This window comes from Oncorhynchus masou, chromosome 10 (assembly GCF_036934945.1).
Source record: "Oncorhynchus masou masou isolate Uvic2021 chromosome 10, UVic_Omas_1.1, whole genome shotgun sequence".
NCBI lineage: Eukaryota > Metazoa > Chordata > Actinopteri > Salmoniformes > Salmonidae > Oncorhynchus > Oncorhynchus masou.
The window spans coordinates 18,719,493-18,738,428 of NC_088221.1; the positions used below are offsets into that span (position 1 = coordinate 18,719,493).

An 18,936-nucleotide genomic window follows, 5' to 3' on the forward strand; every position below is an offset into this window, starting at 1 on the left:
TGCTTTCCTATCTCTGTGAGAAAGACCTGGATGAACTCTCTCCTAACCGATGGATGGCCCTAAGAACTGCAGTCACCCTACCAGTAACAGTAGCATCAGCAGAGAGGAGCTTTTCAAAATGAAAGTTCATCAAAAGCTACCTGAGGTCTTCCATGCCACAGGAACATTTGAGTGGTCCGGCCGTCATGAGCATAAATCATGACATAGGGAAACACATGTCCTATGATGACATCATTGATGATTTTGCCTCAAGAATGTGCAGAAAAGGAATGTTTTGATGGTAAGATTTTAATTTAACATTCAAATGCTTGCACACTTAGTAACATTTTAAGATTCTATGGCAAACGTGAATTTGTGTAAATGACTGCTTAACTAACTGTGACATACTTTCTCAATTCCTTCCAGACAGTCCAGATTGACTGGTGAACATGCTGATGCTGAACATGCCCAGGCTGTTGTCACACAGCTGTATAGGTTTTATTTTACTAGTTTGAGACATATAGCTGCAGCCACAGCCTATAGGCTTATGTTTACATTGTATAGACACAGCTAATTGTATAATATTGTGAGGACTGGACTAATTACCAGGCAGCAGAGCCAAAGCTCAGTGTTACATTTGATTATTTTCTACGTTTGATATTTTCTACAATTTCTTATTTATGTTAATATTCACTTATCTTAAGATTCTATAGGAAATATTTAATTCAATAAATATGGTTTGCTTATACCTCATTCTGTTCTGTATAGGTCGACTTATTCTTAAACCGACAGATGGGAGAAAAACGTTTCAAAGGAGGGAGGATTGTAATGTGAGCGCTGGAGTCTCAGGTGTGACTGTGTGGAAATGGCAAATGGTTTACATGGCTCACGGGTCAGGTAGGAGGGCCCCTTAGCAGAATTTTGCTTAGGACCCCAGGGAGGTCAGGACCGCCCGTCTCTGTTGGTACCTTAGTTGTTGTGCTTACTAACATGATGATTTACTGAACAGCTAAGGTAGCATATTGACATGCATATTGGTATTAAAAGACAGCAATGTCGTCAACAACAAATATGTGTTTAAAATATCCAGAAAATCATTAGTTTGATAGCTAGCTGTCCAATTGAATATGCAAAAATATGATCGCTAAAGTGAGCCAGCTAGCCAGTCAGTGGCACTGACAGACTTATCTCCCTCACCAACTTCAAGCATCTGCTATCTGAGCTGCTAACCGATCGCTGCAGCTGTACATAGTCTACTGGTAAATAGCCCACCCATTTTCACCTACCTCATCCCCATACTGTTTTTATTTATTTACTTTTCTGCTCTTTTGCACACCAATATCTCTACCTGTACATGACCATCTGATCATTTATCACTCCAGTGTTAATCTGCAAAATTGTAATTATTCGCCTACCTCCTCATGCCTTTTGCACACAATGTATATAGACTCCCCTTTTTTTCTACTGTGTTATTGACTTGTTAATTGTTTACTCCATGTGTAACTCTGTGTTGTCTGTTCACACTGCTATGCTTTATCTTGGCCAGGTCGCAGTTGCAAATGAGAACTTGTTCTCAACTAGCCTACCTGGTTAAATAAAGGTGAAAATAAATAAATAAATAAAAAATAAAATAAAAAGGTTGGTTGAAACTGATACAGCAACAACATGTGTTTCACTCGATCCCATAAAACATGACATTTATAACCAGGCATCAATTAGCCAACACAATTTAAAGTTTATTAGGACCTTAAATCAATAAGTTAGACACTCACCGGACAACTTTGGAGCTAGGTAGATTTTCAACTGATTTTTCTTCTCCCCTTGACTGGTAGTCAACTGTTACTGGTCTTGGAAGTTGTGTGTTCACCAGAAACAACTTCTGGTAAACTCTTTGCCACTAGTAGCAATACATATTGTTGCCACAGGTTTACCACAGATTAAAATAGAATTTCGGGAGATTTGTTTGTCAGAAAAAAATCTCTGGCAAACTGTTTGCCACTAGCTGCAATACATATTATTGTTGCCAAAGGTTTGCTGCAAATGTACCACTTCTGGCAACATTTTCTGGCACACTATGTAGTTTGTAGAAAATTTGCCACAAACTTGCGGGAAGTTTGCAACTACAAATTCATTTTTGTAAGGGCAGAGAGAGGCTAGGCAGGCCTAGAGATATAGAATCACTCATGTTGTCTCATGTGCAGAGGCTGTGAGACAGATTGGTGGAACCATTAGGTGGACTGATGGAGCTACCATGGCTGCTCCTGTAGTAAGTGGACCTACTGACAGAACTGGTGCTTCTACTAGTCCTGGCATGGTTTCGAGACCTGTTCAAAAATCTTGCTCCCATAAATGTGCTGCGTCAAAGGACACTTTATAGTAAAACACATTTACTTCATAGCTTTCATTGGAAAGGTTATCAACAGGACTCGGATTGTGGAAAGCATAAATGCCAGGTTAAAGATTTTTGTGGATATGATAAGAGAGTTATTAGGGGTAACAGATGTTACTGTCAACATGATTTTTGAAATGTTGAATAATCCTAAGGATGGAATGTCTCAGCATGATAGGGAACATTTGAAGAGGTTGGGAGGGTTTTGGGGATGGTAGTTAATAGGGATTTATTTGTTTAGTACTACAGAATAGAGTACCACAGTATGAGTCAAAATACCCATAAAAACAAGCGGTCAAACATGGAAATGGTTCCAATTGTTTTCCCAACATTCATTTTTTCCATAGGGGATTTTATAAACACTTAAAAATAAGGTCTGTTTCATGTAGTCTTACCGTAGCATGATGTTTTGATGACCATGTAAATCTCTGACTTTTTCAAAATATTCGCCTGTATTTACCCCCCCCAAAATTAGACGCTAATTATCTGCTAATGTAACTATCATAAAGATCTACAAATGCCATGATGATCTGGATAAGACAGCTGAATCGAGGAAAAAGTAAGAATCTCTGGATTAACTATCTCGTGTTAGCTAAATGGATAAAATGGCTACACTTCTTTAAATGGACAATTCAATGTACTGTCTTGTGCAAGTTTTAAATTGACACAATACCTGTTAGCAAAGGTGTCAATTAAAGAAGTGCAGGAGCTTGCAGGGATTTGTCGTTTTTCACGATGTCTACTTTGAAGGTAATTAGCATTTTTGAAACTAAGAGTAAATAGAGACCAATATATTGATACAAGTTACCATATCCGAGAGAGATTTACACTCTTATTATAATGTCACGCCAGGGTAAACCTACACGAAATAAAGTCATTTTTTAAAGTTTTTCTAAAATCACCTATGGGAAAAATGAATGCTGGAAAAACGACTGGAACCATTTCTCTGTTTGACCGCTAGGTTTTATGGATATTATGACACAACTGTGGGGCTCTATTAGGCAAACCATGATTGATCGTACACTCCAAAACAGGAGGTAGCGGCATGCACGTAAACGTTTCTTTACGGACCGCCATTATACCATAGAAGAAGAAGGTCGTCACTTGCATACCAGAAGTGACGTTTTTTGCGCTCCTAGCGAAACTTTGGTGCCACGCATACAGTTTGTTGACATGATGATGATGCTGCCGAGATCTCTTGTGCTTAACTTATTTTTATGTCTACAGATTTATAATGTCATTGTTGATGTTACAGTTGCAGTTGCGTCAATCGATGATGTGAAGATAGAGGTGTTATTCACGCCAGAGGACTGCTCAAAAAAGAGCAAAAAGGGAGACCTAATGAATGCACACTACGATGGGTATCTTGCTAAAGACGGTTCGCAGTTCTACTGTAGGTAAGTGTCCCAGATTTACATATAAAATGGCATCAAATGTAATACTTTTGTTAAAAGGTGGATTTGCACACCATGTGAGTTTTATAATGAGGGAGCCAGGAAAGGCTCGATTTTGGTAGTAAACTATTTGATAAAACAATTTGTAATACTTTTCTACTGATCAGATCCATCAATGAAAACAGACATGAGCTGGTAAATGCATAATTATTCTATCAAAAGCTTGTAGACAGATCCAGTGACAGTGTAAAGCCACAATCCTGGATTTTTAGACAAAAAGACAACCCATCCACTTTGGTATAGCTGAGGGATGGCCCTGACACGTGAACCTCTCAAATTAAGCAGATAGGCTCATTAAAAGTTAATGAATGTGCCTATTATTTCAGGACAATACCATGGTAAGACAGTGACACACTCAATACTGTGTTATGTAGACCTACTGTACCATGAGTTGAGTGCACCTAATGCATCTATCCATTTTCCTTTTTGTGTTTCAGCCGCTCAGACAAAGCTGGACATCCTCAGTGGTTTGTGTTGGGAGTCGGACAAATCATCAAGGGCCTGGACATGGCATTGAATGACATGTGTGCTGGGGAGAAACGCAAAGTCACTGTTCCACCTGAGTTAGCCTTTGGAGAAAAGGGAAAAGGTAAGATGGGGGTAGAATAATCATGTGCAATATTTGAGCCATTAATGTGATGCTTAAGAGGCCATACAGAACCTTTTGCCTCTTGAGCCGAAAGCAGTCCCGTGGCCTTCATGGACAAAAATATGGTCCAAAAATGACCTCCTTGAACAGAAAGGGGCACACCTCCCTGTATGTATATCTGTGAGATATATATATATCTGTGTATGTATGTATATCTGTGTATGTATGTATATCTGTGTATGTATGTATATCTGTGTATGTATGTATATCTGTGTATGTATGTATGTATGTATATATATATGTATATCTGTGAGATATATATATATATATATATACATACATACATACATACATACATACATACATACATACATGAAACCACACGAATCCATATATACAGTGTGGAGAACAAGTATTTGATAACCTGCAAAATGGGCAGTGTTTCCCTACTTACAAAGCATGTAGAGGTCTGTAATTTATCATAGGTACACTTCAACTGTGAGAGACGGAATCTAAAACAAAAATCCAGAAAATCACTGATCATGAGGAAGGTGAGGGATCAGCCCAGAACTACTTGGCAGGACCTGGTCAGTGACGTGAAGAGAGCTGGGACCACAGTCTCAAAGAAAACCATTAGTAACACACTACGCCGTCATGGATTAAAATCCTGCAGAGCACGCAAGGTCCCCCTGCTCAAGCCAGCGCATGTCCAGGCACGTCTGAAGTTTGCCAATGACCATCTGGATGAGGAGGAATGGGAGAAGGTAATGTGGTCTGATGAGACAAAAATAGCTTTTTGGTCTAAACTCTACTCGCCATGTTTGGAGGAAGAAGACGGATGAGTACAACCCCAAGAACACCATCCCAACCGTGAAGCATGGAGGTGGAAACATCATTCTTTTGGGATGCTTTTCTGCAAAGGGGACAGGGGGAGGATGGATGGGGCCATGTATCGCGAGATCTTGGCCAACTACCTCCTTCCCTCAGTAAGAGCATTGAAGATGGGTCGTGGCTGTGTCTTCCAGCATGACAACGACCCGAAACACAGAGCCAGGGCAAGTAGGAGTGGCTCCGTAAGAAGCATCTCAAGGTCCTGGAGTGGCCTAGCCAGTCTCCAGACCTGAACCCAATAGAAAATCTTTGGAGGGAGCTGAAAGTCCGTTTTGCCCAGCGACAGCCCTGAAACCTGAAGGATCTGGAGAAGGTCTGTATGGAGGAGTGGGCCAAAATCCCTGCTGCAGTGTGTGCCAAAATCCCTGCTGCAGTGTGTGCAAACCTGGTTAAGAACTACAGGAAACGCATGATCTCTGTAATTGCAAACAAAGGTTTCTGTACCAAATATTAAGTTCTGCTTTTCTGATGTATCAAATACTTATGTCATGCAATAAAATGCTAATTAATTACTTAAAAATCATACAATGTTTTTGATTTTCTGGATTTTTGTTTTATATTCCATCTCTCACAGTTGAAGTGTACCTATAATAAAAATTTGACCTCTACATGCTTTGTAAGTAGGAAACGATTTTGCAGGTTATCAAATACTTGTTCTCCCCACTGTATATACTTACATACATGAAACCACACAAATCTATATATTTATATATATACACACATAGATGAAACCACACAAATCCATGTGATAAGAAATGTAATAATATATCATATTAAAGCCAACATTTTACATAAACAATTCACAACTTTAATACAATTTCAAGGGACATTCATTCAATCTTCTTGAACTAACACCTATTTCTTCATTTTTTGCTTATCGTGTGTTATTTCCACAGCCGTTTCTTTGAAGGATTTCCTCCCCTGACAGTGTACACCGCACTGCTTCCTCTTGGCATGTAAGCATGTTGGGCATATGGTGCATTCACAGCATTACAGCTGATACTCAAACAGCAGCTTTGCATGCATGTTTCAAGTCTTGAACAGTGGTGGCTTGGGATGGGATTAGGATTACATCTGGTCCACTCTTTATTGTATAATTGTCTTTGTAGAGGGAGTAGCTACCATGAATGCATGCCGTGTGTTGAAGTATTTAGCATGTTTCTTTGTATGGCAATGGCATGAACTATTATATTAACATTTATAACTGCTGGAAAGGAGAAAGAAATTAACTAATTACTATAGCGAATAAACTAGAAATGTCAAATTGGAAACTAAGTTATTCCGTCTGAAAACATTGTCATTACAGTATTAAATGTTGTGTTTCTGTGTGAGTCAGTCCAAAGAGTGTTGCCATTGTGTTTGGATGTCACTATTTTGTTTTCACTTTGGGGAGAATATTGCTGTAATGTATTTAAAATGAAATCAATTTTTGTTTGTCACATGCTCCGAATACAACAGACCTTACAGTGAAATGCTTACTTACAAGCCCTAACCAACAATGCAGTAAAAATAAAATAAAGAATAAGAAATAAAACTAACAATTGGTCTGGTTTACTAGGTCCTGTCCCACCCAATGCTACATTGATCTTCGATGTGGAGCTCTACTCTGTGTCCAAAGGGCCACGCAGCCTGGAGTCCTTCAGAGATATAGACCTGGATGACGACAAGGTTCTCACTAGGGATGAGGTATGCTAGTTCACCTATATTCACAAGTCTGAGCAAAGAAACTGAAGACAGCCTTCTGGACAATGTTAGTCTGGGGTGATCATGCATCATGTCTTCAATTAAATTGTCCATTGTTCAGAGGAGGACTAACCCATGTTTTGTTGTTTTGTAGATGACATTCTACTTCAAGGTGGAGTATGAGAGAGATGGTAGTAAACCCCGTGAAGACTCCTTCTATGAGAGAATGGTGAATGATGTGTTCCTGAAGAGTGACCACGATAGAGATGGATTGATAACGGTGAAGGAATACAATATCTATGAACATGATGAGCTCTAGGACCCACCAATGGCTGCACTGACTTACAGTATGAGGGTACATTTGTTTTTGTTTTTTTACACACTACAAACATCAGTGGATATTCCACAGATGCTGATTTGGCTGCAGAGTTTGACTAATAAAACCACTAAATTGTACAATTGTCTTTTTCTTTTCATTCAAGCGCTAACGCACACAAGCAATCCCAGTCCCTCGCCCTTGCTTTACAACTCTCCGTTTTGACCACCAAGATGAGGCGTAGTCAAATTCAGCTTGGAGAAGGATCTCTCCTCTGTTGCTGTGCACAATGGCAGTGTTGCAGATCTGCAGCATTTCAGAGTATTGAGACTCACTGCTGTTGTCTTTCAAAGTGTGGAGGAATTTAATGTAAACCTTTGCTCAGTACTCCTCCACTGCTGGCTCTAATGCACCGTGTTAATACCAAACAGCACTTTTCTCTGCCTTTCTTGACCAAGGCCCGGTCTCCCGATAGTGATTGAAGTTAGGCTTATGAGTATTTATTTAACCTTTTAAACTTGGCAAGTCAGTTATTAAGAACATTCTTATTTACAATGACGGCCTACCCCGGGCCAAACCCGGACGACGATGGGCCAATTGTGCCCTTAGGGACTCCCAATCACGGCCGGATGTGATGCAGCCTGGATTCAAACCAGGTCCTGCAGGGATGCCTCTTGCACTGAGATGCAGTGTCGTAGGCCACTGGCCAACGATGCATCTTTCCTACAACGTTCGCTCAGGCGTGTCTGGATACTGATAGGATCGAAAGAAAGGCAATGCTGCTCTTGGATCAGCTTTCTCCATTCAAATCTTACCTTTAATATTAGAATTATTCCTCAATACCGACAATGTATCAGCTCCTAAAAAGATATCACCTATGGCTGCAAATATTGAGGTGGCTAATTCTAATGCTTACTCTATAATGCACTAAATCTAAATTTGGCAAATCATTGCGCACATTAGGCTACACATCATGAACTATATTGAGACAAATTACAGACATTAACCTACAAGTAGCAAAATATAACTCCATTGATTGAACATGAAATGTATTTCAATATGATTGAAATAGACCTATAGCCTGTATTTATATTTGAACGCAGTCATCCTGGTATTCATTTGAAGCATCTTCTTATACAGTGTACAAAATATAAAATACACCTCTTTGCATGACACAAGACTGACCAGGTGAAAGCTATGGTCATTTGTTAAATACACTTCAACCAGTGTAGATGAAGGGGAGGAGACAGGTTAAAGGTTTTTTTTGGCCTTGAGACATTGTTTACAGTGCCTTGGAAAAGTATACATCCCACTTGGTGTTTTCCCTATTTTGTTGCGTTACAACAAAATACAATTTAAATGGATTTTTATTTGGATTTCATGTAATGGACAAACACAAAATAGTCCAAATTGGTGAAGTGAAAAAAAAGTACTTGTTTAAAAAAAAAATCCAAAATTAAAAATGGAAAAGTGGTGCGTGCATTTGTATTCACCCCCTTTGCCATGAAGCCCCTAAATAAGATCTGGTGCAACCAATTACCTTCAGAAGTCACATAATTAGTCAAATAAAGTCCACCTGTGTGCAATCTAAGTGTCACATGATCTCAGTATATATACTATACACCTGTTCTGAAAGGCCCCAGAGTCTGCAACACCACTAAGCACCATTAAGACCAAGGAGCTCTCCAAACAGGTCAAGGACAAAGTTGTGGAGAAGTGCAGATCAAGGTTGGGTTATAAAAAAATATCAGAAACTTTGAACATCCCACGGAGAACCATTAAATCCATTATAAAAAAATGGAAAGAATATGGCACCACAACAAACCTGCCAAGAGAGGGTGCCGCCCACCAAAACTCCTGGACCAGGCAAGGAGGGCATTAATCAGAGAGGTAACAAAGAGACCAAAGATAACTCTGAAGGAGCTGCAAAGCTCCACAGCGGAGATTGGAGTATCTGTCCATAGGACCACTTTAAGCCGTACACTCCACAGAGCTGGACTTTACGGAAGAGAGGCCAGAAAAAAAGCCATTGCTTAAAGAAAAAAAAATAAGCAAACATATTTGGTTTTCGCCAAAAGGCACGTGAGACTCCCCAAACGTATGGAAGAAAGTTCTCTGATCAGATGTGACTAAAATGTAGCTTTTTGGCCATCAAGGAAAACGCTATGTCTGGCGAAAACCCAACACCTCATCACCCCGAGAGCACTATCCCCACAGTGAAGTATGGTGGTGGCACTGTCATGCAGTGATGATGTTTTTCCATCGGCAGGGACTGGGAAACTAGTCAGAATTGAAGGATGGTGCTATATACAGGGAAATTCTTGAGGGAAACCTGTTTCAGTCTTCCAGAGATTTGAGACTGGGTCGGAGGTTCACCTTCCAGCAGGTCAATGACCCTAAGGATACTGCTAAAGTAACAGTCAACTGGTTTAAGGGGAAACATTTAAATGTCTTGGAATGGCTTAGTCAAAGCCCATACCTCAATCCAATTGAGAATCTGTGGTAAAACTTAAAGATTGCTGTACACCAGCGCAACCCATCCAACTTGAAGGAGCTGGAGCAGTTTGCCTTGAAGAATGGGCAAAAATCCCAGTGGCTAGATGTGCCAAGCTTATAGAGACACACCCCAAGAGACTTGCAGCTGTAATGGCTGCAAAAGGTGGAATATTTATGCATGCTCAAGTTTTTTTTGTGTGTGTGTGTGTGTTTGTTATTTGTTTGTTTCACAAAAAATATTTTGCATCTGTGTGTAAATCAAATGATACAAATCCCCCCAAAATAGGAAAAATGCCAAGGGGGGTGAATACTTTCACAAGCCACTGTATGTGTGCCATTCAAAGGTTGAATGGGCAAGACAAAAGATTTAAGTGCCTTTGAACGGGGTATGGTAGTAGATGCAAGGTGCACCGGTTTGTGTCAAGAACTGCAATGTTGCTGGGTTTTTAATGCTCAACAATTTTCCGTGTGTATGGTCCCACCACCTAAAGGACATCCAATCAACTTGACACAACTGTGGGAAGCATTGGAGTCAACATGGGCCAGCCTCCCTCTGGAACACTTTAGACACCTTGTAGAGTCCTTCCCCCTTACAATTTGAAGCTGTTCTGAGGGCAACTCAATATTTGGAAGGTGTTCCTAATGTTTGGTATACTCTGTACATTGCTTGTTTGTATCAATTGCAAAGACATTGGCTACTTTATTTGAAGTCAACTTTTTTCTGAAGTTATCGGTGGTCACAGAGGTGGATAAACCATGTGATTCAATGTTTAGCCGAGATCTTTTGTATAAATGGACACGGAAGGGCAAACAACCTCTAATGACCCACTTAGCTGTTCTACAAGTGGTCTTAGGCTGGTGTTAAATTATGAGTGTTTAGAAGTGCAATGTAAATAACTATGGATTTGGGGAAACAGCTCGGAGATTTAACAATGCTCCTATGAAGGTTCTAACGATTAATTTACTAGTCTTAAAATGCTTTTGGGAACCCAGGAGTTACGTTGTTCTGTCTGCCATCTAGTAGCTGATTGTGTACATTACATTATTTAACATGAAGGCTACAGATTGAAGTCGGAGGTTTACATACACTTAGGTTGGAGTCATTAAAACTAATTTTCCAACCACTCCACAAACTATAGTTTTGGCAAGTTGGTTAGGACATCTACTTTGTGCATGACAAGTAATTTTTCGAACAATTGTTTAGACAGATTATTTCACATATAATTCACTGTATCAATTCCAGTGGGTCAGAAGTTTACATACACTAAAGTTGACTGCCTTTAAACAGCTTGGCTTTAGAAGCTTCTGATAGAATAATTGCCATCATTTAAGTCAATTGGAGGTGTACCTGTGGATGTATTTCAAGGCCTACCTTCAAATTCAGTGCCTCTTTGCTTGACATCACTGGAAAATAAAAATAAATCAGCCAAGACCTCAGAAAAAAAATTGTAGACCTCTACAAGTCTGGTTTATCCTTGGGAGCAATTTCCAAACGCCTGAAGGTACCACGTTCATCTGTACAAACAATAGTACGCAAGTATAAACACCATGGGACCACGCAGTCGTCCTGAGCGAGATGAACGTACTTTGGTACAGGTACAAAAGTATCTATATCCACAGTAAAACGAGCCCTATAACGACAAAGGAAAGGCCTCAGCAAGGAAGAAGCCACTGCTCCAGAACCACCATAAAAAAGCCAGACTACGGTTTGCAACTGCACATGGGGACAAAGATCGTACTTTTTGGAGACGTCCTCTGGTCTGATGAAACAAAAATATAACTGTTTGGCAATAATGACCATCATTATGTTTGGAGGAAAAAGGGGAGGCTTGCAAGCCGAAGAACACCATCCTAACCGTGAAGCACGGGGGTGGCAGCATCATGTTGTGGGGGTGCTTTGCTGCAGGAGGGACTGGTGCACTTCACAAAATAGATGGCATCATGAGGTAGGAAAATTATGTAGATATATTGAAGCAACATCTCAAGACATCAGTCAGGAAATTAAAGCTTGGTCGCAAATGGGTCTTCCAAATGCACAACGACCCCAAGCTTACTTCCAAAGTTGTGGCAAAATGGCTTAAGGACAACAAAGTCAAGGTTTTGGAGTGGCCATCACAAAGCCCTGATCTCAATCCCATGGAAAATGTGTGGTACAGAACTTAAAAAGTGTGCGCGAGCAAGGAGGCCTACAAACCTGACCCAGCTACACCATCTCTGTTAGGAGGAATGGGCCAAAATACACCCAACTTATTGTGGGAAGCTTGTGGAAGGCTACTCAAAACATTTTACCCAAGTTAAACTATTTAAAGGCAATGCTACCAAATAGTAATTGAGTGTATGTAAATGTCTGACCCACTGAGAATGTGATGAAAGAAATAAAAGCTGAAAGAATTAATTCTCTCTATTATTCTGACATTTCACATTCCTAAAATAAAGTGGTGATCCTAACTGACCTAAGACAGGGAATTTTTACTAGGATTAAATGTCAGGAATTGTGAAAAACTGAGTTTAAATGTATTTGGCTAAGGTGTATGTAAACATCCGACTTCAACTGTATATAGAGTAAGTTATACAATTTTATAATACAGAACTGTGTGTAACATACTAACAGGAAAAAGTAATATTGAATGTAATTTCTTACATTGTGTGTGTGATTAGGCTGCCCCTCCCCAAGGTTGTTTTCTCCTCTGCTCTGCGCGTGTGAGTGCTGTCTGTAGCTCCTCGGGTGTCACCAGGCCGAAGCGCACTAGAGCGTCCTCCAGCTGAGAGCGAGAGTTCCCAATAAAGGAGTGGGACAAGAATGAGGGAAGCCCTCCTTCTCCTCCCTTTAGTGTGTAGAGAGGAACTCGGACCATCCCCATCACCTGGAAGAGAGGAGGAGGGTTTGAGAAGGTAGCGGGGAGATAGGATGCGAGGAATGCCGGAAAGTCAAATGAACATATACTGTACACACAAATGCTACCTCATGGCCATGGTCTGTTGCTGTGCTAGCAGCTGCCTTTTCGACCTCCCTGATCTCTTTCTCTTCCATTCTCCGGGCATAGAAGTGAGTAATGAGGTGAGAGGAAGAGGAGGAAGGGTTGTGGCAGGAAGACACATGATCCTCCAAGGTGACTGACAGTGAGAAGCCCAGCTCCTCCCACAGTTCCCTGCTCAGGCCCTCCTCTAGGGATTCTTCTGACGGGTCAACGAGACTGAGGTCAAAGTTCAGATGTCAGAGCACATATACAGTATTCTGAATCCCAATACATCCCTTCCACTAGTCTAGAGTAATATTCTCTGTATAACATCACTCACCCGCCAGGGAAACCCAACAGACCATCGAAACGCATCTGCATCTGTGGAGAGAGATAAATGCAGTAACTAACACAAGTCTCTCATGACAGCTGGCCACCGACCAGTGTGCTCAGGAGATTTGGTTCTGAGTGTGGAGATCACTAACACGTGTACGCACACACCCTGCTCTCTCACCAATATGATGTGTCTGATGGGGATTTTTTTGAACAGCTGAGCTTCTGTGTCTGCATAGAGCAATATGTGACACGCATGTCTGCACCCCACACACGCCAACGCCTCTTCTCTAGACAGCTGTCCACTGGCCATGCTGCTGCCTGTACACACACACACACATTAACGCTCCCTCTGTACAGCTGTCCACGCTGCTGCCTATACATACACACAAGCACACGCTGTACACACCACCAAACTCTGCTACTCCAATTTATAGATCTGTTCCACTTTCATCTGTCCCTCTTTTCAAGTCTTGGAGATTCTATCATATATTGTATTGTAAATACATACAGCTATTGTAAAAGTGTGGATGACCGGTCTGCGCAGTGTGGACCACCACAGCCAGCTGCAACTCCTTTCTGTTTACAACCAGAAGCAGGAAGCTTCTGCCTCGTTAGGAAATGGGTTAGCTGAAATCAGGATAAGGCTTATATCGCCACCTGGAGGGCTGGAGTTTAGCTCCCACTTAGAGCATTTGACCAGTGGCATCTGCTTGTACGGTAGAGCAGAGGGTTCTCAAACCTTTTGCGGTTTGGGACCCCCAGGAACCCCTTTTGTGATAGCAAATGAATCGGGGACCCCTTCATAATCAGAACACAACTCGAGTTAAATAAAAATAGCATACAAGGAGTTTTACTATGACTTTGGCAGTGCAGGGCTCGACAAACCAAGTCTCTGGCCTGGGAAGGCCCATCCCTTGGCATTGAGAGAACAAATCTGTTTTCAAGCTAATTTCCTTCAATTCGACACATTTTACCATGAGGCCGAGATAACTTTGCAGTTTTACAGCTTAAATTACAGTGCATTTATGCAACAACAACAAAAGGGTGAAATTACAATAAGTACTGAGTTGAAAAATGTATAATTGGTGGAATACTGTGGATATCGATATCCCTGTGAGCCTCCAAGGCCCATGTTGCCAGATTAAGAACATAATTTGTAGATTAATAATATTACCAGTGTCCAATGTTAACTTTTTTTTCGCTCATTGGCCCATTTGGCCAAGGGCAAAAAATCTACTGGTGTAATTTTCACCTGTATTTAACTAGGCAAGTCAATTAAGAACAAATTCTAATTTTCAATGACGGCCTAGGAACAGTGGGTTAACTGCCTGTTCAGGGGCAGAATGACAGAGTTGTACCTTGTCAGCTCAGGGGTTTGAACTTGCAACCTTCCAACCACTAGGCTACGCTGCCGCCTATTATAGTAAAAGATTACAGTTGCGAGAGCAAATATTTTTTGGTGAGAGAGGTGAAATCCATGTGGGGATGAAGTGTATTTGTGAGAGTACAGTATCTCTGCAAAACAAAACAAAAATCTCTGCTCTCAAATTAATATTGAACATTTTTCAGTCAAGAACCTATCTAGTCATCTAGGATTTCAATATTCTGTTATTAAATCAGTCTATTGATTAGGCATGCTCGGTTAGCCATCAGCTAGCAGTTAATATTTAACCACGTATAAAAGTTACCCGTATGTTTGATTTAACCAAGAGCATTGTAGCTAGCTAGCTAAGTTATCAAGGGGTTAGTATGGAATGAGGACTTGACAGACCAGCATGACTGGGAGGGAGTGGCAGAGGATGGAGAGGCAGGAGGAGAACAGACACGGAAGGTCCTCACTGGGGAAGAGGTCCTTGATTGAGATGGGGTGAGGGGGAGCCAAGAGTGATCAAACTCCAAACTAAATAGCCAATAGTGTAAACCACTAACTGCACACTTTGAGATAGTCTATTTGAAATACAGATTTGATTACTTTTACTCTGGCAGTTTTTGTGCAGTTACAATAAAAAATAATGACCTCTCTCTCCATCTTCTCTTTCTCCGTCCCTCTCCCCATGCAGGCCCACTGTCACTATGTGGTGGGGAAGTTGGTCTTTGCCTAGCTGACAGAGATGGGATACAGGAGTCCACTATGTTCCAAGTACCTTGGCTCTCCTCTATGCACAGCACTCTGGGGACTTCCTGCAGGTAACCATAACTTCTTTCACTCACCGACCGTAACTTAATCATTAGTGGTACTGAAACTTCCTCGAATTGATTTTACGTTGCATGGAGGCATTGTCATTAAGACAGTTGTCATTTAGAGAGGATGACATGTTATTGACTTTGACCAACTGCTGTCTATTCAGTTAGAAGGATGGTTCTATACAGAGGATGGTTCTATACTGAATGTGTACAAGTAGGTTAGGTAAGGGATTAAGTGAAAACATATAGTAGGATAGCTCTCCACAATGAGGGGGGGGGGGTCATGAAATGATAGCAAGCTGTTCAGTAATGAGCCATACTAACTCACTGACTGACTGATGAGTGGTGTGGATAGGTACAACTCGCCTCAGTCCCACATAGTATGTTATCACTTATTTGGATAAATGATTAGACAGCAGCCTCTTGGTACAGCAGCAGTCTTAAAATGGACTGTTACCTTGGACACTAATACGTTAAAACTTTTCAACTCCAAATGATTCTCTGTGACATTTCCTAACATTTTCTATTTTCACTCTCTCTCTCTCTCTCTCTCACTGCGGTTGTTCTCAGGAGACAGCTCAGTGTGTGTGTATAGAAAACATATGGCTGACAAGGTGGAGTCGGCCTTCTGACATAACTTTCTTGGAAGGCTTTTGGGGTCATGGGGTGTTCCCTAACTCATCTTACACAACTCAGCACAGTGTCCCTCCACCTTCCTCAGTGGAGTCCTGACCAGGGGTATCAAACTCCAATGTCTATGTACCTGTTGTGTTGGCGTAGTTACCAGACCAGTGGGAGGAGGTGTTGATGGCAGTGATGCGTCCCAGTGTGATCTCAGCAAACAGGCGCCGGGCCAACACCGTGCCTGATGATGACAACCAGATTCCTCCACCCTGAATCATAGTATACACACACCTAATCTATCTCTCTGTGTATGTTTGCTGCGTGTGAGAGAGTGAGTAATGGGTCTTTATATGCAAGTGTGCGTGTGTGTGTTGTGTAGGGTATAAGCATTTACATGCCTGTGTTTTCTTTGCACACACTTTTCTTGTGTGTGATTTAGTGCAGTGTTTTGTGACATGCCTCTCTTGTGGGTGCTCCCCAGACCAGTGTTTCAGAACATTGTTCGTCTGAGCTTGCCCCTCTACTCTGCACTCATGGGGATGTCGAGTCCCCATACACGCTCATCGACTCGGTTAGTTCCCACACACACGAAGTTAAACACCTAGACACGACTGAGACTTTTGTGTAAATCATGCATTGATGTCACTTTGATTAAAAAAACTCGAGCTACAAGGATTTTAAGTTGGGATTCAGCCCTTCAACTCCATACTAAATCTAATTCCATCTTCTGTATCTTTCTGTCCTCTCTACAGATTGTGCTGATGTCCCACTGTAAGAACCTGGAGATCTTCATTGGTTCTGAGGGAGGTTACCTGACCACCAACAGTGTCTGGGACATGTTCCAGTGTTACCACTGTCTGGAGAACAGCCTGGTTGGGTGAAGACGCCCTATGTACTTGCAAAGCAGCTAAAAAGTAGTAAGTAGTTGAAAACGTACTAAATAGCTAAAACGCTAAAGTTGTCCATGGTTATATTCAAACTCGCAACCTTTGGGCTGATAGACGTTTGTGTTATAGGCCCACCCCGACCAACCACACACCTTTCGTTTTTGCCTTAACTAACCATCTGTCTTATGTCACCATACCAAACGTAGCATATCATACTAAATGCAGGGTCTCGGATTTATGAACATAATAATACGAAATGCTCTGAGACCAGGTTGTCGCTCGGGGCTCAGCACAACTGGACCTCGTGGGCTGACCAACTCATACAGTGCTCTTCTTGTTTGAGGTTTATTGGCAGACTACACTCATAAGGTGTATTGCCGGCACCTACTGTACAGGGGAGTAAAAGAAATAACCTCAAAACAAAATATATTTTGTATGAACAAATTCATACTAATTACCAAAAACACTAACCAAATTCAATACCCTGAATTTAAAACAAAAAAAATGGTTTTCCTTCAGTCTGATTTAAATGTCTATTCAGATCCCTACACAGGCTCAGGAACCTGGGAGGGGGACGGGGGACCTCTTCATTCAGTACTCCCAAGTGGTGCAGTGGTCTAAGGCACAAATTGTTATCATATCCTGCCACATGTTACACAATCTACTGCAAATCTAACGGTTTCTCCCCCCTGGATGGGGGGGACCTCTTTCCCTGTTATCAGTTTCACAGTGGTCACAAGTTGTCTGCTAACAGTTCCTTGTCTGCTAACAGTCCCTCTTTTCCTATGCACATACATTCAAGAATACTCTTAGTTATTGTCTTACCATTACTTTAAACGTATAAATCATTTAGTCATTATCTTACCGTCATAAACATATAAATCATATGGATTTCTATAACACACTGCAGCGGCTTCTGTCGGATCAGATCTTACCGCATACCTCACATACCCAAGTTTTACATAAGTTGGGAGAACCACTTCATCAAATGACAGTAAAACCAATAGGCTTCGCTCCTTTCCGTCCATAATTCAATTCAAGTGGCGTGCGTCTACCGCTCCTGGAATGTTTTCCCTAAACCACACAGCCTCTATTTCCAAAAAGACACCCGAGATGACACCTTTAACCTGTCCCCTACTCTGAAAATCATAGTGTTCCACATCAGACCTCGACATCTTGTAGAGCCACAGAGCTGTCTCCTTTTGCGCTTTTGACACACACGAAAGCAACATCATACCGCTCCTAGTCGCTCTGATGATTCCACTTTACCCAATTTGTCCTTCACCATCTTCTAGACCGCAAACGGGTCACCCAAAAAAACACCCGTGAATCGCACTCCAACCATAAACTGCTGGACATAACTTTAGCCCTTTTTACTCCACTCTTCTTCACCATCGTTCACTCATTCTCACCAATTGTACTCACACACAATACTTCCGCTTCTCCCATTGCTTCCCCTCAACCCCCTCTCTTGCAGCGCTCAACTGAACAGACAAATCAATCAACCCTGCGCTGGACAGTCAATTCATCCTTACGCATGGATCAACCGGACTGCAGCATGCTGACCAAGCACAGGGGCCCACCCAACTGGGCACCTGTGCAGTCCATTTAAAAATAATTCATTCTTCCCTTGCCCTGCAAGTGTCAACTCATCAGACGTTATGATACGTAATCAGAAGTGTCCACTTAATTTGGGGGCTGAGTGGAGAGGGTGTGTCTTTTAAGTGTTCGGAATGCAGCCAGGGATTCCCCCAAGGGAAGTGGCTAGCGCAAGGGCTGAGGGTGGGAAAATAACGTGTTTGGAAGCTAACCGGCAGCCCCACTTCCGTGTTTACCGCTGTTACTCCGGAGACAAATTCCCAAAAGACTGCAACCCGGACTCTAGAAACTCCACCGTCAATTTGAGGCTCCTCTGTTGAGATAGGCAGTGTAATGTTGTTTTATTATTTATCGGCTCTGGCTGCGACCGAAAGGAAGGAGTACCTTTACATTGCGTAATCTGTACATGCACAGATATTGAGCAACTTTGAGGCTAGCCTGTGGTGGCCGGTTCTGTATGCTGATTGGCTGCATTTATTTATAGTAGGCAAACAGTTGTCATCGTCCCCTAAAGAGCGAGGTTAGGCTGTACATGCTTTCTGCTTATTTTCC

The 18,936-nt window shown here is 41.6% G+C and overlaps 3 protein-coding genes across 5 annotated transcripts in view; 1 reads left to right on the top strand and 2 right to left on the bottom strand.

The window, feature by feature from the left end:
* mfsd6b (major facilitator superfamily domain containing 6b) overlaps positions 1 to 4,264 on the bottom strand; it is a 23,282-nt gene extending 19,018 nt beyond the window's left edge. Inside the window, exon 1 of the mRNA XM_064976112.1 lies at positions 4,208 to 4,264. The gene's annotated coding sequence lies outside the window, so the exon portion shown is untranslated. The remainder of the gene's footprint in view (positions 1 to 4,207) is intronic.
* Positions 3,487 to 7,444, top strand: fkbp7 (FKBP prolyl isomerase 7). The gene is made up of 4 exons (XM_064976117.1): positions 3,487 to 3,765; positions 4,260 to 4,411; positions 6,861 to 6,988; positions 7,140 to 7,444. The coding sequence occupies exons 1-4, from the start codon at positions 3,542 to 3,544 to the stop codon at positions 7,302 to 7,304; spliced, it is 669 nt and encodes a 222-aa protein (XP_064832189.1). The 5' UTR covers positions 3,487 to 3,541; the 3' UTR covers positions 7,305 to 7,444.
* On the bottom strand, positions 6,043 to 18,384 carry zgc:103759 (U8 snoRNA-decapping enzyme). 3 transcript variants are annotated; one of them, XM_064976119.1, is made up of 5 exons: positions 13,599 to 13,719; positions 13,269 to 13,408; positions 13,095 to 13,135; positions 12,760 to 12,991; positions 6,043 to 12,661 (listed from the first exon to the last, which is right to left on the bottom strand). In XM_064976119.1, the coding sequence occupies exons 2-5, from the start codon at positions 13,398 to 13,400 to the stop codon at positions 12,452 to 12,454; spliced, it is 615 nt and encodes a 204-aa protein (XP_064832191.1). In that variant the 5' UTR covers positions 13,401 to 13,408; positions 13,599 to 13,719; the 3' UTR covers positions 6,043 to 12,451. The 3 variants fall into 3 exon arrangements, with proteins under 3 accessions (XP_064832191.1, XP_064832190.1, XP_064832192.1); XM_064976118.1 differs by having other exon boundaries at positions 13,497 to 13,719; XM_064976120.1 differs by lacking the exons at positions 13,269 to 13,408; positions 13,599 to 13,719 and adding an exon at positions 18,211 to 18,384.
* Positions 18,385 to 18,936: the final 552 nt, after the last annotated feature.